The 19,192-nt window shown below is 40.2% G+C and overlaps 1 protein-coding gene across 1 annotated transcript in view; it reads right to left on the bottom strand.

The window, feature by feature from the left end:
- LOC109919650 (venom phosphodiesterase 2-like) overlaps nucleotides 1-19,192 on the bottom strand; it is a 121,000-nt gene that overhangs the window by 77,525 nt on the left and 24,283 nt on the right. The window contains exons 3-4 of the mRNA XM_048597008.1: nucleotides 11,217-11,342; nucleotides 8,840-8,900 (exon numbers count right to left, since the gene is read on the bottom strand). Of these exons, the coding sequence (XP_048452965.1) occupies nucleotides 8,840-8,900; nucleotides 11,217-11,342 (187 nt within the window). The remainder of the gene's footprint in view (nucleotides 1-8,839; nucleotides 8,901-11,216; nucleotides 11,343-19,192) is intronic.

The raw sequence follows: 19,192 nt of genomic DNA, 5'->3' as shown, positions 1-19,192 counted from the left end.
TAATCTTTACCACATTGTATGTTTTTTCTTTTACTTTTTAATTTTACTTTTCAAATTGGCACAGGGAGGCGAAGATCAGGGAAGTAAACACGTGGCTAAAAGAGTGGTATGGGAAAGAGGGTTTCCTTTTCATGGGGCACTGGCATCAGTTCTGGGACAGGAGGGATCTCATACCGCTGGGATGGACTCCACCTGAACAGGGACGGGTCCAGTGTTCTGGCGAAAAGGGTAAATAGGGTGGTCAATAGGACTTTAAACTAGTAAGTAGGGGGGAAGGGAGGAGTGAGCATATAGGGAGTATAACAATTAATGGAAGGCGAAGCAGCAGGTTAACAGGTGATGAGGAAGCTTCAACTCCATTAAAAATTAGGAAAAAAGTTAAAGGGAAGAACTCAAGAGCTGTTAGCAATGGAGGTGATAGGACCCAAAAAGAAGATGCAAAAACTGGCATAAGGGCACTTTATCTGAATGCTCGGAGCATTCAAAACAAGGTGAATGAGTTGACGGCACAAATCATGGCAAATGGGTATGATTTAGTGGCCATTACAGAGACATGGTTGCAGGATGGTCACTACTGGGAGTTAAATATCGAGGGGTATCAAATTGTTCCAAACGACAGACAGGAAGGCAAGGGAGGTGGTGTCGCTCTGATTTTTAAGGACAATATCAGGGCGGTAGTGAGAGATGATATAGGTTCTACTGAACAATAGGTTGAATCCATTTGGGTGGAAATTAGGAATAGCAGGGAGAAGAAGTCACTGATAGGTGTGGTCTATAGGCCACCAAATAGAGACATCGTGGTGGGACGGGCAATAAACATAGAAGTAGCTAATGCATGTAAAAATGGTACAGCAATTATCATGGGGGATTTTAATCTACATATCGATTGGTCAAACCAGGTCGGTCATGGCAGCCTTGAGGAGGGGTTCATAGAATGCATCCGCGATAATTTCCTTGAACAATATGTAATGGAACCTACGAGGGAGCAAGCTATCCTCGATCTAGTCCTGTGTAATGAGACAGGAATAATTAATGATCTCACAGTTAGGGATCCTCTCAGAAGGAGCGATCACAGTATGGTTGAATTTAAAATACACATGGAGTGTGAGAAGGTTAAGTCCAGTACTAATGTCCTGTGCTTAAACAAAGGAGACTATGATGGGATGAGGGAAGAGTTAGCTAAGGTAGAATGGGAGCAAAAACTTTATGGTGGGTCAATTGAGGAACAGTGGAGGACTTTCAAAACTATTTTTCACAGTGCTCAGCAGAAGTATATTCCAGTGATAAGGAAGAACTATAGGGAAAGAAATAGTCAGCCATGGATGTCTAAGGAAACAAAGGAAAGTATCAGATTAAAAAAAAAACATACAAAAAAAAAGCAAAGAGTAGTGGGAAACTAGTAGACTGGGAAATCTTTAAAGGCCAACAGAAAGCCACAAAAAAAGTTATAAAGAAAAGTAAGATAGATTATGAGAGTAAACTAGCTCAGAATATAAAAACAGGCAGCAAAAGTTTCTATAAATATGTAAATCGTAAAAGAGTGGCGAAGGTAAACATTGGTCCTTTAGAAGATGAGAAAGCCAATTAAATAACTGGGAATGAGGAAATAGCCGAGGCATTAAACAGTTATCTTGTGTCGGTCTTCATGGTGGAAGACACAAATAACATGCTGAAAACTGATGGCAAGAAGATTATAGCAGGTGAGGACCTAGAAACTATCATTATCACTAAGGAGGCAGTGCTGGGCAAGCTAACGGGACGAAAGGTAGACAATTTTGAGCCCAGCATTTACCTCTAATCTTGTTGATCCTGTGCCAATTTGCCAATTACCACAAAAGCATTTGTGGGCATGTCTTCAGGGAAACTGAAGGAGAAGATTTTGCTCTAGCTGTGAATGATTTTTTGAAGTGTTACAACGTTATTAAGACCATTGATAATATGCGGATAGAATGGAATTAGGTCACCTCAGGAATGGTGTGTGGTGAAAATTATGACTCAATTGTGTTAAAGCCAAAGGCTTCATGGAATTTATTGAGAAAAATTAAAGAAACAATTGTAGAAATGGATTGGATTGGATGAGCTTAACACAGGGGATGCTGCAGAATTGTTTGCCCTCCCATGCAAAGCTAGTTGCTACTGAGGAGCAGATTTAAATGAAACAAGAGGGCTATGGAGGAGGAGGAAGATGATGAGCAAAAAGAATAACCAACAAGACATTTAGCTCAAAATCACTTTGTGCTGCCTTGAGAATCCTTGAAGAGGCAATGGCCAATTTTGATGAAGATCACCTTGACAAAAAGTGTAGTACATGCATGAACAGAATCATTAACATTACAGTCACTTGCTACAGGGAGCTTTGCAGAGTAAAGCAAAATCAAAAAATGTAGCTACATTTGGAAAACATCTTTAAAAGCTCCATTGCAAAGAGTCTCACTAATTGTCTTCAACATATCCATTCTAACAGCCCTTACAAGAAGTTTCCAATACTTCCAACACCACTCATCCACTTCCATCAGTGAGACAAGCCTTCACACTTTGTTTTCCTAGCTTTCTCATATTTCGATAAATTTGTGGTTCATTTTGTGTACATTTTCTTAACTTTATAATCACCCCATTCAGCAATTTCTGGATTTTCAATTTTTCAAGGTTGTTTTCAAATTCAAATTCACGGCTTTATCCTTCCCCAGGTCTATAACGGCTTCCTGCCAAACAATATGTGACAACACCAAGGCTTTAAGAACTTACTTTGTCTTTTTTTTTGAAGGACAGATGTTGAGACAGAGATCCGAGCAGTCTACTCAAAGCCAATAAGGTGAAGAGCTTGTGAGGCCTTGGTACTTTTTTTTTTAAGTTGGAACAATGAGAGCAGCCTGAATGGGTCAAGCTCCCACAAAACCAGGATTTTGGTTTAGCTGTCAGCAGTTATTGGAGTCTTGAAGCTGGATGTGGAAGCTTTTATTCCCCTCTCTGTTACAGCTAAAAGCTGGGAATATTCTTTCTGCTGCCAGAATTGCACATGAGACAATCTATTGTGCTGAATTTGCCTCTGCCAAGGATTTATTTACGAGATGTCACTATATTGGAACAATTGCTGTTTATTAGAATTATGGATTATTAAACTACTAGAGTTAAGTTTTCCCAATTCTTCTTTCTTTTGTTACATTTCAACTACAGTGTATGAATAAAGTGTGTTTTGCTTCAAGCCTGGTAGTTTGACCAATCAAATTGCATCTGGAAAGCAACGCCTACCACTTGCCTTTAAGGCCTGCGCTATCGTCTTGACATGTTTTGAATGCGTTTGGTCTGGTCCATAAAAATGCCATTCTTGTAGCTCACTACATCCCAGGATTCAATCATTTAACCATCTCCTTCCTTTGCCCAACATTCCAGGGATTTCCTTCCAAAATATTTACTGTAAAATCCTAGTCATCAACATGTCATAAGTCAGACTGAGACCAGAGCTAAGCAAGTCTTGAAAAATACAAACAGTTCATTGGTAATGCTTATTTTGGATATACCAAAGGTCATAGAGTCATACAACACAGAAACTGATCCTTTAGTCCAACCAGTCCATGCTGAACATAATCCCCAACTAAACTGGTCCCACCTGCCCATATCCCTCCAAACCTCTCCTATTCATGTATTTATTCAAATGTGTTAGTTTCTAAATTTAACAAAATCTTCTGTTCAGGTTATTACATGGAAAAAAATTGGCTGAAAATGTTTAAGGACTGTCTTGTTGTATAGATGCAGCTAGAAAAGAATCATATTGTTAAGTATTGCAGGTAACTGTACACCACCAAGAGTTAATGAAATAGGGTTTTGTGCTAATCTTATATTAATTGTATTGCTAAGCTTAATGCTAAACAGATGGAGGGTACTGTTTAAATATCTTGATCACATCTAATTTGATAAGTTTCCCTTTAAAGTGACAGTTTACAGGTGGTTCTTTAATTTAATTTACTCAAATATAACATGACACTGTACAGTCGAAGACACTGTGAACGAACGACATTGCTGAGACGCAGGGATATTGGTAGATAGGGTAGAAAGCAGAACTATGTAATGCTGCATTATGTGAATAAACATATTAACAAGGAAAGGATCTGTGTCTAGTTTCATACTTCACCATCTGGCTGAGCTGCATTTAACACTTGGGAAATGGTTTGATGGCTTGGCACTGGATTCTCAAAGCAAGTTTATACATTAAATTCCAATGGTTGTCATTATTCCAATTTCACTTATTTAAATAGGAACCACTAAAAAAATTCTTGCTAAGCCACAAAATACATCATAAAAACATTGACCAATCCAGATTACAGAGGTAAAATTGTTCACATTACATTCATATGAACCAGGAGCCGAAGTAGACCATTCAGCCCTTCAAGTCTGCTCCACTATTCAATAGGATCATGGCTGATCTGTTTCTGTTGTGATCTACCATGTTGTAATCCACAACTGATAACCTCTGATTCCCCTGCCAACACAGAATCGATTGAACTCCGCCTCCACCATATTCTCAGGCAGAAAGTTCCTGTATCATAATCCTCTCACAGAAAAAATTTCCCCTCACTCTGTTCTAAAAAGGGTGAGCCATAATTGCAAAACAGCAGCCCCTAGTTCTGAACTGAACCACAAGAATAAATATCCATTCCAGGTTGACCTTGTCAAGATCTTTTAAGATCTTATAAATTTCAAGTCACTCCTCAGTCTTTATAAACTCCCATGAAAGTAAGCCCAGCCAGTCCAGTCTCTTCTCATAAGACAACTTGCTCTTTCCAGGCATCAATCTAATAAACTTTCTCTAAACTGCCTTCAATGTTTCTCTAAATCCTTCCATAAATAAGCAGACCTAATCTGCACACAGTATCCAAGGTGTGGTTGCACCACTGGCCTGTTTGGCTGAAGTATAACAACCTTACTTTTATGTTTGTACGTTCTCCCTGTGTCTGTGTGGGTTTCCTCCGGGTGCTCCGGTTTCCTCCCACAGTCCAAAGATGTGCAGGGATTGGCCATGCTAAATTGCCCGTAGTGCCCAGGGATGTTTAGGTTGGGTGGGTTAGACAGGGAAAATGTAAGGGAATGGGTCTGGGTGGGACGCTTGTCAGAGGGGTAGTGTGGACCTGTTGGGCCGAATGGCCTGTTTCCACATGGTAGGGATTCTATGACCTATGATCTTCTTTAATGTTCAACCTCTCTACTATTAAAAGGATAGCACCTCATTAGCCTTCTTATTCACTTAGTGTACCTCCATACAATGAATGCCCTGGGGACCGGGCCTTGAATCCCACTACAGCAGATGGCAAAATCTACATTCCATGAAGATGTCAAATACCAAGCTAGCCTAACGGTGATCTTATAAGCACTGATTTGAAAATAAAAGTAACACTAATCTCATTTAGAGAAGGAAATGAGCCATCTTTGCCTGGTCTGGCTTACCTAGGACTCCAGACACACAGCAGTGTGGTTGACTCTCAACTGCTCTCTCGGCAATTAGCAATGTGCAATAATTGCTGACCTAGCCAGTGACACTCGCATCCCATGAACAAATAAAATCAAAGCATGAGATCACCTTTGTTCCTCCACACCTCTGAATTTTGCAGTTATTCTCCATTTAAATAATACTGATTTTTGATTCATCCTCCTGAACAACTTCACATTTTTTCCCACATTATGCTCCATTGGACAGATTTTTACCCACTCACTCAAACTATCTGCATCTCTCTGCATTCCTTGTTCACAACATATTTTCCTGTCTATCCTTGCGTCATCTGTAAATCCAACCACCATACCTTCGCTCCCCTCACTAGGTCAATAATAAATAGTTGAGGGCCCTGTGGGACTACACTTGTCACATTCTATCAATCTGAAAAAGACCCATTTTTGCGTACTCTGTTGGCTGCCAGCCAATCTTCTAATCAATGCTAGTATATTGTTCTCTCCATCATGAGCTCCTACTCGGTGCAATAACTTTTGTATGGAAATTCAACCATGGCTATTTGGACGTAAAGGTGGAAAGTGGAGTCAAGGTGGAAGATCAGTCACAAGTTTTGTTGCATGGTGAAGAACATAGAAAAGGAACTACTCTCCTGCCTCTGTTTCTGATATTCTTAACCAAGGACCTTCAAAAGTCGAAAACAGAAACAGATGGTACAGGACTGCGGAGAAGAAAAGTCGGTTAGTCATACATCTGGGACACCCACCTGATGTTTCCCCTCACCAAACAACATTGATGCCAAATGAAAAGTTTCTACCAAGCTATAGCCAGCTAATCAGGCAAAGGCCAGGCCTTCAACTAATCTAATCTCCTCTCTCAAATTCCTTTTGGCCACTGCTGGGACAGCATTCAATCCCAAAGAACACATCAGGGAGCAGCAAAGTTTCCTGGACCACTTTACTCCAGGAGGCAGTCAAATCCCTCCGAATAGGTCACTGATTTTGGAGTCTGATTAGAAAAGAGCATGTGCCTGCAGGTGACAGCAGCATGTGGGTCCAGGGGTGGGCGAGGGGTGGTGGTGGTGGGGGGGGGGGGGGGCGGGGTGGGGGGTGGCGGGGGTGTGGTACTGTCAGCAGGGTGTTGATGACAGCAGCATGTGGATCTGGGGGGAGTGGAGGCGGGTGGGGGCTGGTTGAGCAGCCTCTGCCCCTGTAATTGCCCAATAGTTATGACAATCTTGCAAGGTGCGTGGGCGAATGTGGGAAGTGCAGAGAAGATAGAGAACTGACTGTGGCACTGTGAGACAGACAGCGCCACTCAGGTGGGGGAGAAAATAGGAACTTAGTAGGAGTAGTAAGACAGGACAATAACATTAGGTGGATAGATACTGTTCTCTGCAGCCATGAGCGCGAGTCCTGAAATCTATTGCTTTGTGAAGTCTCCTTGCCTGCCTACATCAGCGTTAACAACATCAGCTTGGGGCCGGAGGGAACTTGGAAAGGTGAGAGGAGGGGTCCAGTTGTCATCATCTACACTGGTACTAACAACACTGATAGGACTAGAAAAGACATTCTGCTGAAAGATTTGAAGAGTTAGGAACTCAATAAACCAGCAAAACCTCCAGGGTAATAATTTTCAGATTACTACATAAACCCCAAGCAAACTGACATTGAGTAAACAAAGGTCAAGGGGTTAAATGCATAGCTCAAAGACTGGTGTGGGTGCAATAGGTTTCAGTTTATGGCAGCAGGACTGAGGGACAGACATCACTTGAACCAGGGCTGCGATAAATATCTTGGCACATCAAATAACTACAGCTTTAGACAGGGCTTTAAAGTAATTACAGAGGGACAGTATTGAGTTTGGGAGACAGAAAATATAGGCTTACAAGGGAAATTGACAGCATTACAGCATAGCTACTTCGATAACAATACTAAAAGTAGGACAAGAATAGACAGATTGTTCAACCATAGTGAAAGCAGCAGCAAACAGGGTTAAAGAGGGGGGAATAGTAAAGGCAAAATTAATTGGTCTTTAATGGGTATAAGGTTAATGGGTATGATCTTATAACCATTACAAAGACACAGTTACAATGAAATTAAAGCTGGGAACTAAATACTTAGGGCCATTTGATTTTTCAAACATTTTGCATTGTTTTTGGATCTGTATAAAAAAGATCAAAAACAACAATATTTTGAACAGGAGGAAAGAGTAAGATTTCAGGAAAACAACCATGTGGAGAGGTCAGGGGAACAATGACTGCACTCTCACAGCTGACACTTAAAAGGCATCTGGATGGGTACATGAATAGGAAGGGTTTAGAGGGGTATGGGCCAAATGCTGGCAAATAGGACTAGATCAGTTTAGGACATGGATGAGTTGGACCAAAAGATCCGGTTCTGTGTTGTACAACTCTATGATGGGCAGATATGCAGGTTGGGTGGAGTAGCTTTGTTAGCATGAGATGGAATAAGCACAGTTGCAAGAAATGATCGCGGATTGGAAGATGAAAAATCCATACAGGTGAAGATCAGAAATATCAAGTGGAAGACGACATTGGTGGGAATAGTCCATAGGCCTGCCTAACAGCAGCTGTACTGCAGAATAGAGAACAATGTCAGGAGATAATGAGGACACGCAGGCAGAACATTAATCATAAATTAGCCAAAGATCTGCAGATGCTGGAGATCTAAAAACAAACAAAAACAGAAATTGCTGGAGAAACTTAGCTGGTCTGACAGCATCTGTGAAGAAAAACAGTTAACACTTAAATTCAGTATAACTCTTCTTCAGAACAAGAGTCATATTGAATTTGAAACAGTAACTCTGTTTCTCTTTCCACAGATGCTGTCAGACCTTCTAAGTTTGACTAACACTCTCTGCGTTTGTTTCAGATTTCCAGCATCTGCAGTATTTTGCTTTTGAAAAAGATTCTTAGGGGCTTGATAAGGTGAATACAAAGGAGGCTATTTACCCGATGGAAAAATCTAGGAGCATAGAGCATAATCTTAAACTAAGAAGTCATCTATTTAAGACTGAGATGAAACCACATTAAGGGAAAAGTGCTATTGGAATTTTGTAGGTTGGAAAGGATTGGAAATTTTTGCCCATTGTATGGCAGCCCAGGTTAAGACAAGAATAGTCAATGAACTCTCATTTTCACATTCTCCCTCTCTCTCTCTACAAGAAAACAGTTAATTTCTCCATCGGCCCTTCTCTAATGCCAAGCCGAAATCTTAAGCTCAGCATCTGTGACCAGGAAATACATTAAAGTCACACGTACTGCCATAACAGCAAGAGACAACCAAGATTCATAAACTTTGGTTATTGAGATTGTCCTTAATCAGGCTTCATGCATTCTCCATAAGGTGGCCTACAATATTGGAGCTATAGCAGTCCTACCCTTCTGGGCACTGAGGCGTGTCAACATCTTCACAGTCATCCTGCAACCAGGTTTGCTCACCTATGGGAAAAATATAATGGTTACTTTTACAATAATGTTATTCTTTCAACACTTTAGAAAAATGTTATTGTCATAAATATGTCTGAAATTGGTCTTTTCAGAAAATCATATCTCTGCCTGTTAAGGTTAATAACAATAGACACCATCTGTGGCATTACAGAATCACTGAAATCTTATCATAATGATCAAACTTTGCATGTCTGCAAACATGTGATTTGATGTTTTAATTAAATATTAGTTCACTATAACACAGAAAGTATTTCAATCTTGCTCTTGTTCATTGTTCTTTTCCAGAGCACTAATACCAGATATATCTGACCTCTCCCTCTCCCATTTAATCTGCTGCTGGTTAACTCCTCCTTTTTACTGAAACAGGAAGGATGTTGTAATGCTGTTTTAGAGAGGCTGATAGCGTCAGTGTATTTACAGGACAGAATAATTTTGTGAAGACTTTTGGAAATAGCTATTCCACGGAATGACTAAAGATGGGGATCCAAAAACATAAACAGTCAGACTTTACAATTACCATCAGAACAGATTTGACTGAGGGTAATCCTCTAAAATACCAACCTACCTGTCGGAAGTCTTTCAGGCCAGAGTTCAAAGTCTGAGCTGGTCTGAACGTGCCCATTGGGGAAAAACCAGGGAGAACAGGAGTACTTTGACAGTGAAATTGTATAGAGATTCCAAATTTACATTGACAGTGACTGTGGAAGGATAATTGTGTAAATTAAGTGAGAGTCGAGGTGTCTAGGTAAGAGAGTGAGGGCTTAGGGAAATTCTTGAGGGAGTTGGAGGGTGGTCAGGTAGGAAAGAGAGAAGATGGTCAGGCTGGAGTGGGAAGGTTTGTAGTGATGGAAATCAGTGATGGGCTGGGCTCGAGTTTAATACTTACCAAAAGAGTTATAACTAGTTTCAACACTTTAGCTTTTCCTGGGTAAGTATTAACTTGAAAATGAGTCAGAAACTTTCGAAACCTTCAATCTTTTAGGGACTTTTGAGAGGATTGCAGATGCAAGAAATTTGCCAAGACCATTCTCTCAGAGTCAGCTGCATTGAGATTTCCACATGGTCCTGACACACAACTCCAGTCTGTGCTCCTGCAACAACTAACCAGGCTATCGGAATTTCTGGGTCAGTATTTACAATTTCATGAGATCTTGTAACATCTTCAAATACACAAAACTTAATTAGAACTTGTTAAAATATTATTTTCAAATGACTTGTTTTTAAAAAAAGGACTTAAAAAATAATTAGTAAGTTCTTGTGGAACATACAGATCCATGAATAGTTTAAAACAAGGTAAAATGTCAAATGTATTTATTTTAGTATTTGAGAATTTTAAACAGAATTTTGTTTGACTTCACCTTGTTGGCTCCTTTGAGTAATTAATAAGGCACACATTATCAATTGTACTGTACCTGAGCTTAGTGATGAAAAGTCTTAATATGTATTATTGGGATCATTTGGGGATGAACTTTGGCTTACGCTTTAAAGAAAGACTTAAGGTTAGCATTGTATTAAGTGCCAAATTTGTGATGTAACTTTAAGGAGGATGATGTGGATCCTTTGGAGGTAAACTGTAGCTCTAATTAGAAGACATTCACACTTTCCAATACTAGCAAGTCTAGCTTTGCAGTTCAGAAAAGCCGAAGTCACAAAGCTGATCAGCCACAAAAGTGGCCAGCAGACTAGCTCTTCTCTAATCAAAGATAGAAGTTTTAGATTTAGCAGTTACAAGGGACACCAAGACTGCAAAACTGTTTGGCTAGAAGGAATGGGCTTGGAATGTTCCAAGGCTTTCTGTTTAAAGATGCAAATTAAAGTTAGATTGTTGTAGAGATGCTAGGACAACTGTTCATTGGTCAAGAGTTGCACATATGGGCATGTACATGTCTGCGAGAGTTAAGTTGGCAAAGCTAAAACTTCAAAGGACATAATTATGTCGCGACACCAGGTTCAAGGAGGAACTAAGAAGAGAAGACTTCAGCAGTCCCAGGATCCACAGGAAAGACAAACAGACACCTGTTGAACTTCTGGATTGGAGCATACATTGATGAATAAAATTTTAAATAGCAACCTTTATTGTCCAATGAACCTAATTTGGCATTCTAAATTTATTATTGTTCTTTTTGTCAATTTGGATATTCCTTGACAAGAATTGCCTTATTCTGGATTTATTATTGAGTCCAATCTGTATTGTATAGACATTTATTAATAACAAGTAAAAATTGCAGATGTATTTCAGTTTAGGTTTTGTTTCCTTTAAGTTAGCTTATTTCTTTTTTAAACTCATGATATATGTAAGAACATTACCTTTACAGATACTATTGTAATTGGTGCAACAATTGTTCTTCTGGATGCAGTCATCTGAGCATGAACAATGGGTTTCTGTCGAGTGTTTCTCACCACAACGCGACTTAGTGCATTTCCAGCTGTCAACTGAAACAAATTGTGAACATTATTTAACACAAACCTATTTCACAACTTATTCCAACTTGGCTCAACACAATTTAAAGGAGAGGTCTCTCAGGATGTTACAAGTTGCGATACAACAATAACCTACACTTGTATAGTGCCTTTCATGAAATGAAATGTCCAAAAGAGGTTGATGGGAACATTATAAAACAATGTATGACACAAAACCACATAAGGAGATGTTAGGTCAGGTGAGCAAGAGATTTGTCAAAGATGTAGGTTTTAAGGAGTATATTAAGTCAAGGTACAGTGGCAGAGAGGTTAGAGACGGAATTCCAGATAAGTAAAATGCCATCAATAATGGAACAATTAAGATTGGGAATACAAAAGATGTGAGGATTAGAGCAACACGTCTTGAATGTTTATTTTAAATTCACTCGTCAGACATGGGTGTTTCTGGCTAAGCCAGCATTCACTGCCTGTCCCTAGTTGTCCCTGAGAAGATGGTGCTGAGCTGCCTTCTTAAACTGCTGCAGTCCACACTTACAGTGGCCAAGTGGCATTATCTCTAGACTAATGATAGAGAGGTCCGATAATGCTCTGAGGATCTGGGTTTGAGTCCCACTATAGCAGATGGTGGAGTTTGAATTGCTGAAATTAAGTGTCGAAAGGATAACCATTAAACCATTGTTGATTGTGAGGTAAACCTATCTGCTTCACTTATGTCCTTTAGGGAAGGACATCCTTACCTGATCTAGCCTATTTGTAACTCCAGAGCCACAGGAAGGTGGTTAACTCTTAACTGCCTCTGAAATGACGTAGCAAGCCATTCACTTGCATTAACCATGAGAAAGGTTATGAGATTAGAGGAGATTGTAGATATAGTATAGTCATTGAGGGATTAAGCCCAATGATTCAAATCCAGTCAGGTGAATTTGAACAAATTCCTCTCAAATAACACGATGAATCCTTGCTGAGGACCTATGACCTTGCAGACTCATGGTCAAATGGGGAAGCGGATAGTGGATGACACTTTAATTTGCCATCACACACCCACAGTAGAAGGAAAGCAAATTTTAAACAGTAAATTCAGAGAACTTTTCTGCCCACTTAAATGAGTTGTACAACCGTCCAATGATCACTACTGAAAAAAAAAAGTAAAATGTGTAGGCTTTGGCAAAGGATGCAATGAATGAGGCTTGGCTACCATCAAAATTGAAAAAGCCGTAGGTTTTGGGTAGGTGGATAAACATTATTCTAAGCAGCAAGGCTCCTACACCTGAAATCAGTAAATGCAAAAAATCTGATGTTCTTAGAGGCTGCAGGGAAACAGAACCATTTATATTGCTGGAGGAGCAGGGATAGTCGTGTTCTAATGTTATAGACCAGTGAGATTTCATCTGCATCTTTCATTGCTATGCTGTCTACGTAATTTCTAACGCAGACACTGGAAGAGCAAAACTCATCTGCAACTGAAAAAAAATGAAAAGATCGACTAATGGCAGCAGCATCCGTAGCAGCAGTATGCAGCATCCACAAGACACAAACAGAAACTCACGCACCTTCCAAACCCATGAACTCTCTCACCTAAAAGGAAAAGGGCAGCAGATACCTGGGAACATCACCAACAGCAAGTTCCCTCCAAGCCACACACCATCTCGACTTAGGCTATATTGCGCTGTCTTCACTGTCACCGAGTTAAAATCCTGGAACTCCCTTCCAAGTAGTGACCTGACAGCACCGACGCTTTATTGGCAGCAATTTAAGGTGATGGTTCACTACCACCTTAGGGGCAATTAGGAATGGACATCATATGCTAGCTTATCCAGCAATGGCCATGTCCCATGGAAGATTAAAATAAACTCTGCATTCCTTCAGGTGCCATCATAGTTCAAGGTGGGGGGGGGGGGGGGGGGGGGGGGGGGGGTGTGGTGTTGCTGTGGGTAGACAATATTACAAATAGGCACTCCAACCGCAAAACAGTTAGTTGAACTCAATGAACTGGAGTTCTCAAATATTGCGTAAAAATCTGGATCAAAATATGGTTTACATAGGCGGATTTGCTACCTCCTGTCATTTCTCCTTAACATTAACCTGACATGTAGTTAGTATCATGTTCAAAACACAGCCACCATTTGCACACAGCAAACTCCTATAAACAAGAAAGAGATAATGTTTGAGGGAAAAATATTCAGCAGGACACTGGGGATAACATCCTGCTTTTCTTTGAAACAGTGTTATGAATCATTTACATTCACCCAAGAGGACAGATGGGCCTTCATTTTAACATCTCTTCTGAATGACAGCATTTCCATCTCCCTCAATATTGTAAAGGCCACAAGCCTTGATTTTTTTTTCAGCTCAAACTTTAAACTGACACTTGAACCCTGAACAGAGTGACTCAGAGGCATGAGTAATACCAACTGATCCATGGTTGATACATAATCCCAGACCATCAGAAGTAATGAAACAGAACTTCAGAACATCCACTCATTTCACGTCTCAACCCGTGTCTTTTCAGCTAGTTATAGATTGCTCCCTGCTTCCTCACCTCTGATTTCACAAACAGCAGGAGAGATACCATTAGATACCCATCAAGTTGAGATTGCTCTTTCACTTAATACCTACATGGATATCCTTAAAGCGCACATAGACATTTGGCAAAACAACTATTATGGGTTAGGGTCCATGAAATTGCTCATTGATCACTGCAATCCTAAATTAACTCATGTACAATGTTACCTCTGAAATATATTCCCAAGTAATCTTTTATTTGACTTAAAAAAATAAACTGGATTAAGCTGCCTCTAATTGCAACTAGCTGAGAAGCAGCTATTGGTTCAGCATATTTTTCAGTTGTGGTAGGACTCAAGTAAACATTCCTACAATCAACATAATGGGTTTCAACTCATTGCAATGGCAAAGTCACCACAAAATCAATTAACAGCCACCGCAAGGCAGAAAACACTATTTGAAGGCAGCTTGTTTTCCAGTTTTTTAGAAGCCAGTTAAACCCTCAAAACAGGAAATTCCTATCCCACAGAATCTGCTTTCCAAAATTGGACTTGCACTCACACAAGAGAATGTACAGTTTCAGTTATTTATCTTGAAACCACAAGACTTATTTTTATCTGCAGCTTTAAGATTGCATTTACTGAAGATGTTTTGTGGCATCCAGGAAAGGATGTGGCTGAAGCTTTTAGGATATTTCTACCTAATTTTTTGATAATAATGTTCCTAATTTTAATTTTGTGTTTCAGCCCAAGATTTTCCCTATAACATTTCAGCTAGCTGAAGGTCTGTCACCAATATTAATTGCATTTATAGATTACCTTTAACACAGAGGATAGACACTGGAGTCTTACTAAACAAGGTGTGTTTTACCAAGTGCCTTTAATGGAGGAAAGCAAGGAAGAGATGGTTTTTGTAGGGAGTTTTAGTGCTAAGGGTCTCTGTATAATTTGAAGCAGGCAAAGACTATAAACAATGTTAATTTAGGACAGAAACTTGTTCCAAAATAATAGTTGTTTTTTATGTAACAACTGATGTGTACTATGGTAGGATTTGGCACTGTACTGGCTCTCAGCAGAGAAGCCATTCCACGGCATTCCATTAACAGGTGAATGGTGACAGTATTTTAACACTGCAGCACCATAAAACAGGTCAATCATCATAGAAACACAGGTCACGTATAGGAGCTGAAATAGGCAACTCATCCATTGAGTCTGCTCTGCCATTCAATCACAGCAAATGCATTTCTGAAGCCCATTCTCCTGCCTTCTCCCCATAACATTTGATCCTCTGACTAATCCAAGAACCTATCTATTTAGGTCTTAAAGACACTCAATCACTTGGCCTTCACAACCTTCTGCAGCAATCAGTTCCATAGAATCACCACCCTCTGGCTGAAGAAATTCCTCCTCATCTCAGTTTTAAAGAGTCGCCCCAACACTCTGAGGCCGTGCCCTCTGTTCTCTCCTACTCGTGTAAACATCTGCCCTATGTCCACTCTATCCAGCCCTTTCTGTATTCTGTAAGTTTCAATGAGATCCCCCATCATCCTTCTAAATTCTGAGCACAGGCCCAGAGTTCTCGTATGACATTCATCCCCGGGATCATTCCTGTAACCCTCACCTGGACCCCCTTCAAGGCCAGCACATCTTTCTGTAGATATGGGGCCCAAAAACTGCTCACAGCATTCCAAATGTGGTCTGACCAGAGCCCCATACAACCCCAGCACCACATCTTTGCTCTTGTATTATAGCCCTCTCAAAATGAATGCTAACATTGCATTTGCCTTCCTAACTGCCAACCGAACCCACATGTTAACCTTAACAAAACGTGAATTAGGACTCCTAAGCCCCTTTCAGCTTCAGATTTCCAAAGCCTTTCCCTGTTTAGAAAATAGTCCACACCTCTACTTGCCAGAGTGCATAACCTCACACTTACCCACATTATTCCATCTGCCGCCACCTTGCCCACTCTCCTAGCCTGTCCAAGTCTGCAGTCTCCCCATTTGCTCAACACTACCTGTTCCTCACCTAACGTGGTGTCATCAGTAAACTTAGCAACAACGCTCTCAACTCCTTATCCAGATCCTTAATGCAGATTGTGAATAGTTGTGACCCTAAAACTGACACCTGCGGAACTCCACTAGTCACCGGCTGCCATCGTGAAAAAGACCCCCTTATTCCCTCTCTCTGCCGTTAGCCGGTCAGCCAAGCCTTGATCTCTGCCAGCACCTTGCCCCAACACCATGGACTCATCTTATATCATTGCCTCCAGTATGGCACTTTGTCAAAGGCCTTGAGGAAATCTAAATAGATCATGTTGACTGGCTCTCCTTTATCTATCTTGCTTATTACCTTCTCAAAGAATTCTAATAGCCCTATTTTACCATGCATTTCCAAGTACTCTGCCATCTCATCCTTAATAATGGACTCTAAAATCTTACCAATGACCGAGGTCAGGCTACCTGGCCTCTAATTTCCTGTCTTCTGCCTCCCGCCCTTCTTAAAGAGGAGGAATCACATCAGCTATTTTCCAGTCCTCTGTGATCCTCCCTGACTCCAGTGATTCCTGAAAAATTACCACCAATGTGTCCACAATCACTTCAGCGATCTCCTTGGAACCCTGGGCTGTAGTCCCTCTAGTCCGAATGATATATCCACCTTCTCCTTAGTGATGGCCACTACATTCACCTCTGCCTATTGACTTTACTGAAGTTCCGATATATGCTGCCGTGATACAACTTAGCACATTTCAGACACCTGCTTCTAGAAAATCAAACCAGTTTGAATAAATACAGTTGTGTATATCATAGTCTTATAGAAAGAATACTCCATGTTAACATCATAAAGAGGTTGCTGTTTAGACATGGCTATAAAAACATTTCTGCAAAGTCAAAGCTGACATAAAGATTAACAGTGGGAGATATTGTATTATAGGTCTCTTCACTCTCCAGCTCACTATATTCACTAATACCACATTCCCATTCATTCATTACCCTTTACTGACTCGCCGTTTACTATAACGCATTTTCATTCGTAAAACCACAATTTTCATAGTGCATTTTAATACTTCAAGATATTCTAAATTAAAACATTCCTTCCAAATCCATTACTGCTTCTTCACATCTTTAACCCTTATCAGACCAATTTATATCAAAAGCTACCTCTGATTTAATATCAAAGACAACTAACCTATTCATAAACAATACCCTCACCTCCATAGTGTCTCCACGACCCAACCAAAACTATGAAAAGATTATAATATTAATCAGCCCCTTAGCAACCATCCCTCGGGACTTGAATAGGTTGCAGAACATCAAACAGGTTTCCTCCAATAGCATGTACCTGTTAAACATGTACTGAATAGGGCGCTGTCCCCTTTAAGAAAGTTACTGTCAAAGCAGCGCTTCTGTGAAATTGTACGAATGAATGAATGAATGAAACTCACCCTGGCAAATCGTAAACAAAACCTCACGACCCAGCTGAGGTAATCAGTTTAATATCCTTTATACATTTATTCAGTGCATGTATGATTTCTAACTTATTTAGATCATATAGATCTATATTTTTGCTAACATTTACTAACATAAAAGATAAAAGGACTAACACCTCTTAATTATGCAGCAGACCAGACAGACACTCTAATCCGAGTAGCAGCCAGCACTTAGTAAATGTTTAAACGATCTCCTGCTTCCCCAGGACAGATGTCACACAAGCCACTGTGTACAATAGATGAAACTGTGTAACACCATAGTGATATATTAAAATTCTACGTAAGAACTGTGTATGAAGAGGCTATTGTAAGAACTGTACTGCGGGATTCCATTGCCACGGCGAGCTGTGCTACTGCAGACCCAATAAACAGGCTATTTTCACCACTCACCAATTTTGGTCGTTATATGAAAAATGATCCCACAACAGTGACAATCAGCATAGTTTAATGTTTATTCATGTATTCGTGTAAACTTTCTTTTGCAAAATGGTTGCAATGTGGGGGTTGGTTAGTTCAGTTCGTGGATGGCTGGTTTCCAATACAGAATGATGCCAACATCATGTGTTCAATTCCCACACCAGCTAAGTACAAAGGATACTCCTTCTGAACCTCTCCCCACATCTGAAGTGTGATGATAACTCACAGGTTAAACTACCAGTCTTTGCTCTCTAATGAGAGCGTAGTCCTGTTCTGGTAGGATTATGGCGACTTTACCTTGTACAATGGAGCTACGTAAACCTCTCAGATGTCTGAAAGAATGTTTCCCTGGGATCAATAATTTTTGGCCTTCAGCTAAACTATTAAAAACTGGAAGGGGTGGTTTTACTTAGCTAATTAAGCAAGTTCAAATCTCAATATGCTTATATCCTATATCAAATGTAATTCAGTACGTTAAATAAACCTGGATTAAAACATGTATCCATAAGATGTTAAATAGAGAGAAGGCAAACTACAACAATATTAAGCTGGAGAATTTTGATTTAAGGAGGCTGTTTGAGGGTAAATCCACATGGGCCGTGTCGGAGTATTTCAAACAGCAGTTGATCAAACAACAGTTGATAAGAGTTAAGGAGCAGCGTATTCCTGCAAGAATGAAGGTCTTGATCAAAAAGAAAAAGAAGAAAAAGAAAGCAAAAGGTCTGGGAGGATAGAAACTGAGGAAGCCCTTGAAATATTTAAGGAAAGCAGGAAAGAATGTAAACAAGGAATTAGAAGGGCTAAAAGAGCTCATGAAAAGTGGTTAGCAAACAGGATTAAGGAGAATCCCAAAGCTTTTTATACATATATAAAAAGCATGAGGATAGCCAGGGAAAGGGTTGGCCCACTCAAGGACAAAGCAGGGAATTTGTGTGTGGAGCCAGAGGAGGTACATGAGGTCCTAAATGAATACTTTGTGTCGGTATTCACCCAAAGAGAAGGAATTGGTGGAGGATGACCTCAAGGAAGGAGAGTGTTGAATTTCTAAAGCAAGTTGCTATTAAAAAGGAAGATGTGGTGTGCATCTTAAAAAGTATTAAGGTAGATAAGTCTCCGGGTCCTGATGGGATTTATCCCAGAATATTAAGGGAGGCAAGAGAACACATTGCTGGAGCATTGACAGACATCTTTGTAGTCTCTTTGACCATAGGTGACGTCCTAGAGATCTGTAGAAAAGCCAATGTTGTCCCATTGTTTAAGAAAGGTAGCACAGATAATCCAGGAAATTACAAGCCTGTGAACCTCATGTCAGCGGTAGGGAAATTATTAGAGAAGATTCTCAAGGACAAGACCTACACACATTTAGAAACAGACGACTTATTAGACACAAGATAGCAGGAACTGCAGATGCTGGAGAATCTGAGGTAACAAGGTGTAGAGCTGGATGAACACAG

Source organism: Rhincodon typus, chromosome 5 (genome assembly GCF_021869965.1).
Source record: "Rhincodon typus isolate 14 chromosome 5, sRhiTyp1.1, whole genome shotgun sequence".
NCBI classification, from domain to species: domain Eukaryota; kingdom Metazoa; phylum Chordata; class Chondrichthyes; order Orectolobiformes; family Rhincodontidae; genus Rhincodon; species Rhincodon typus.
The sequence above is the reverse complement of the archived record's forward strand: the minus strand, read 5'-3'. Positions and strand labels throughout refer to the sequence as shown.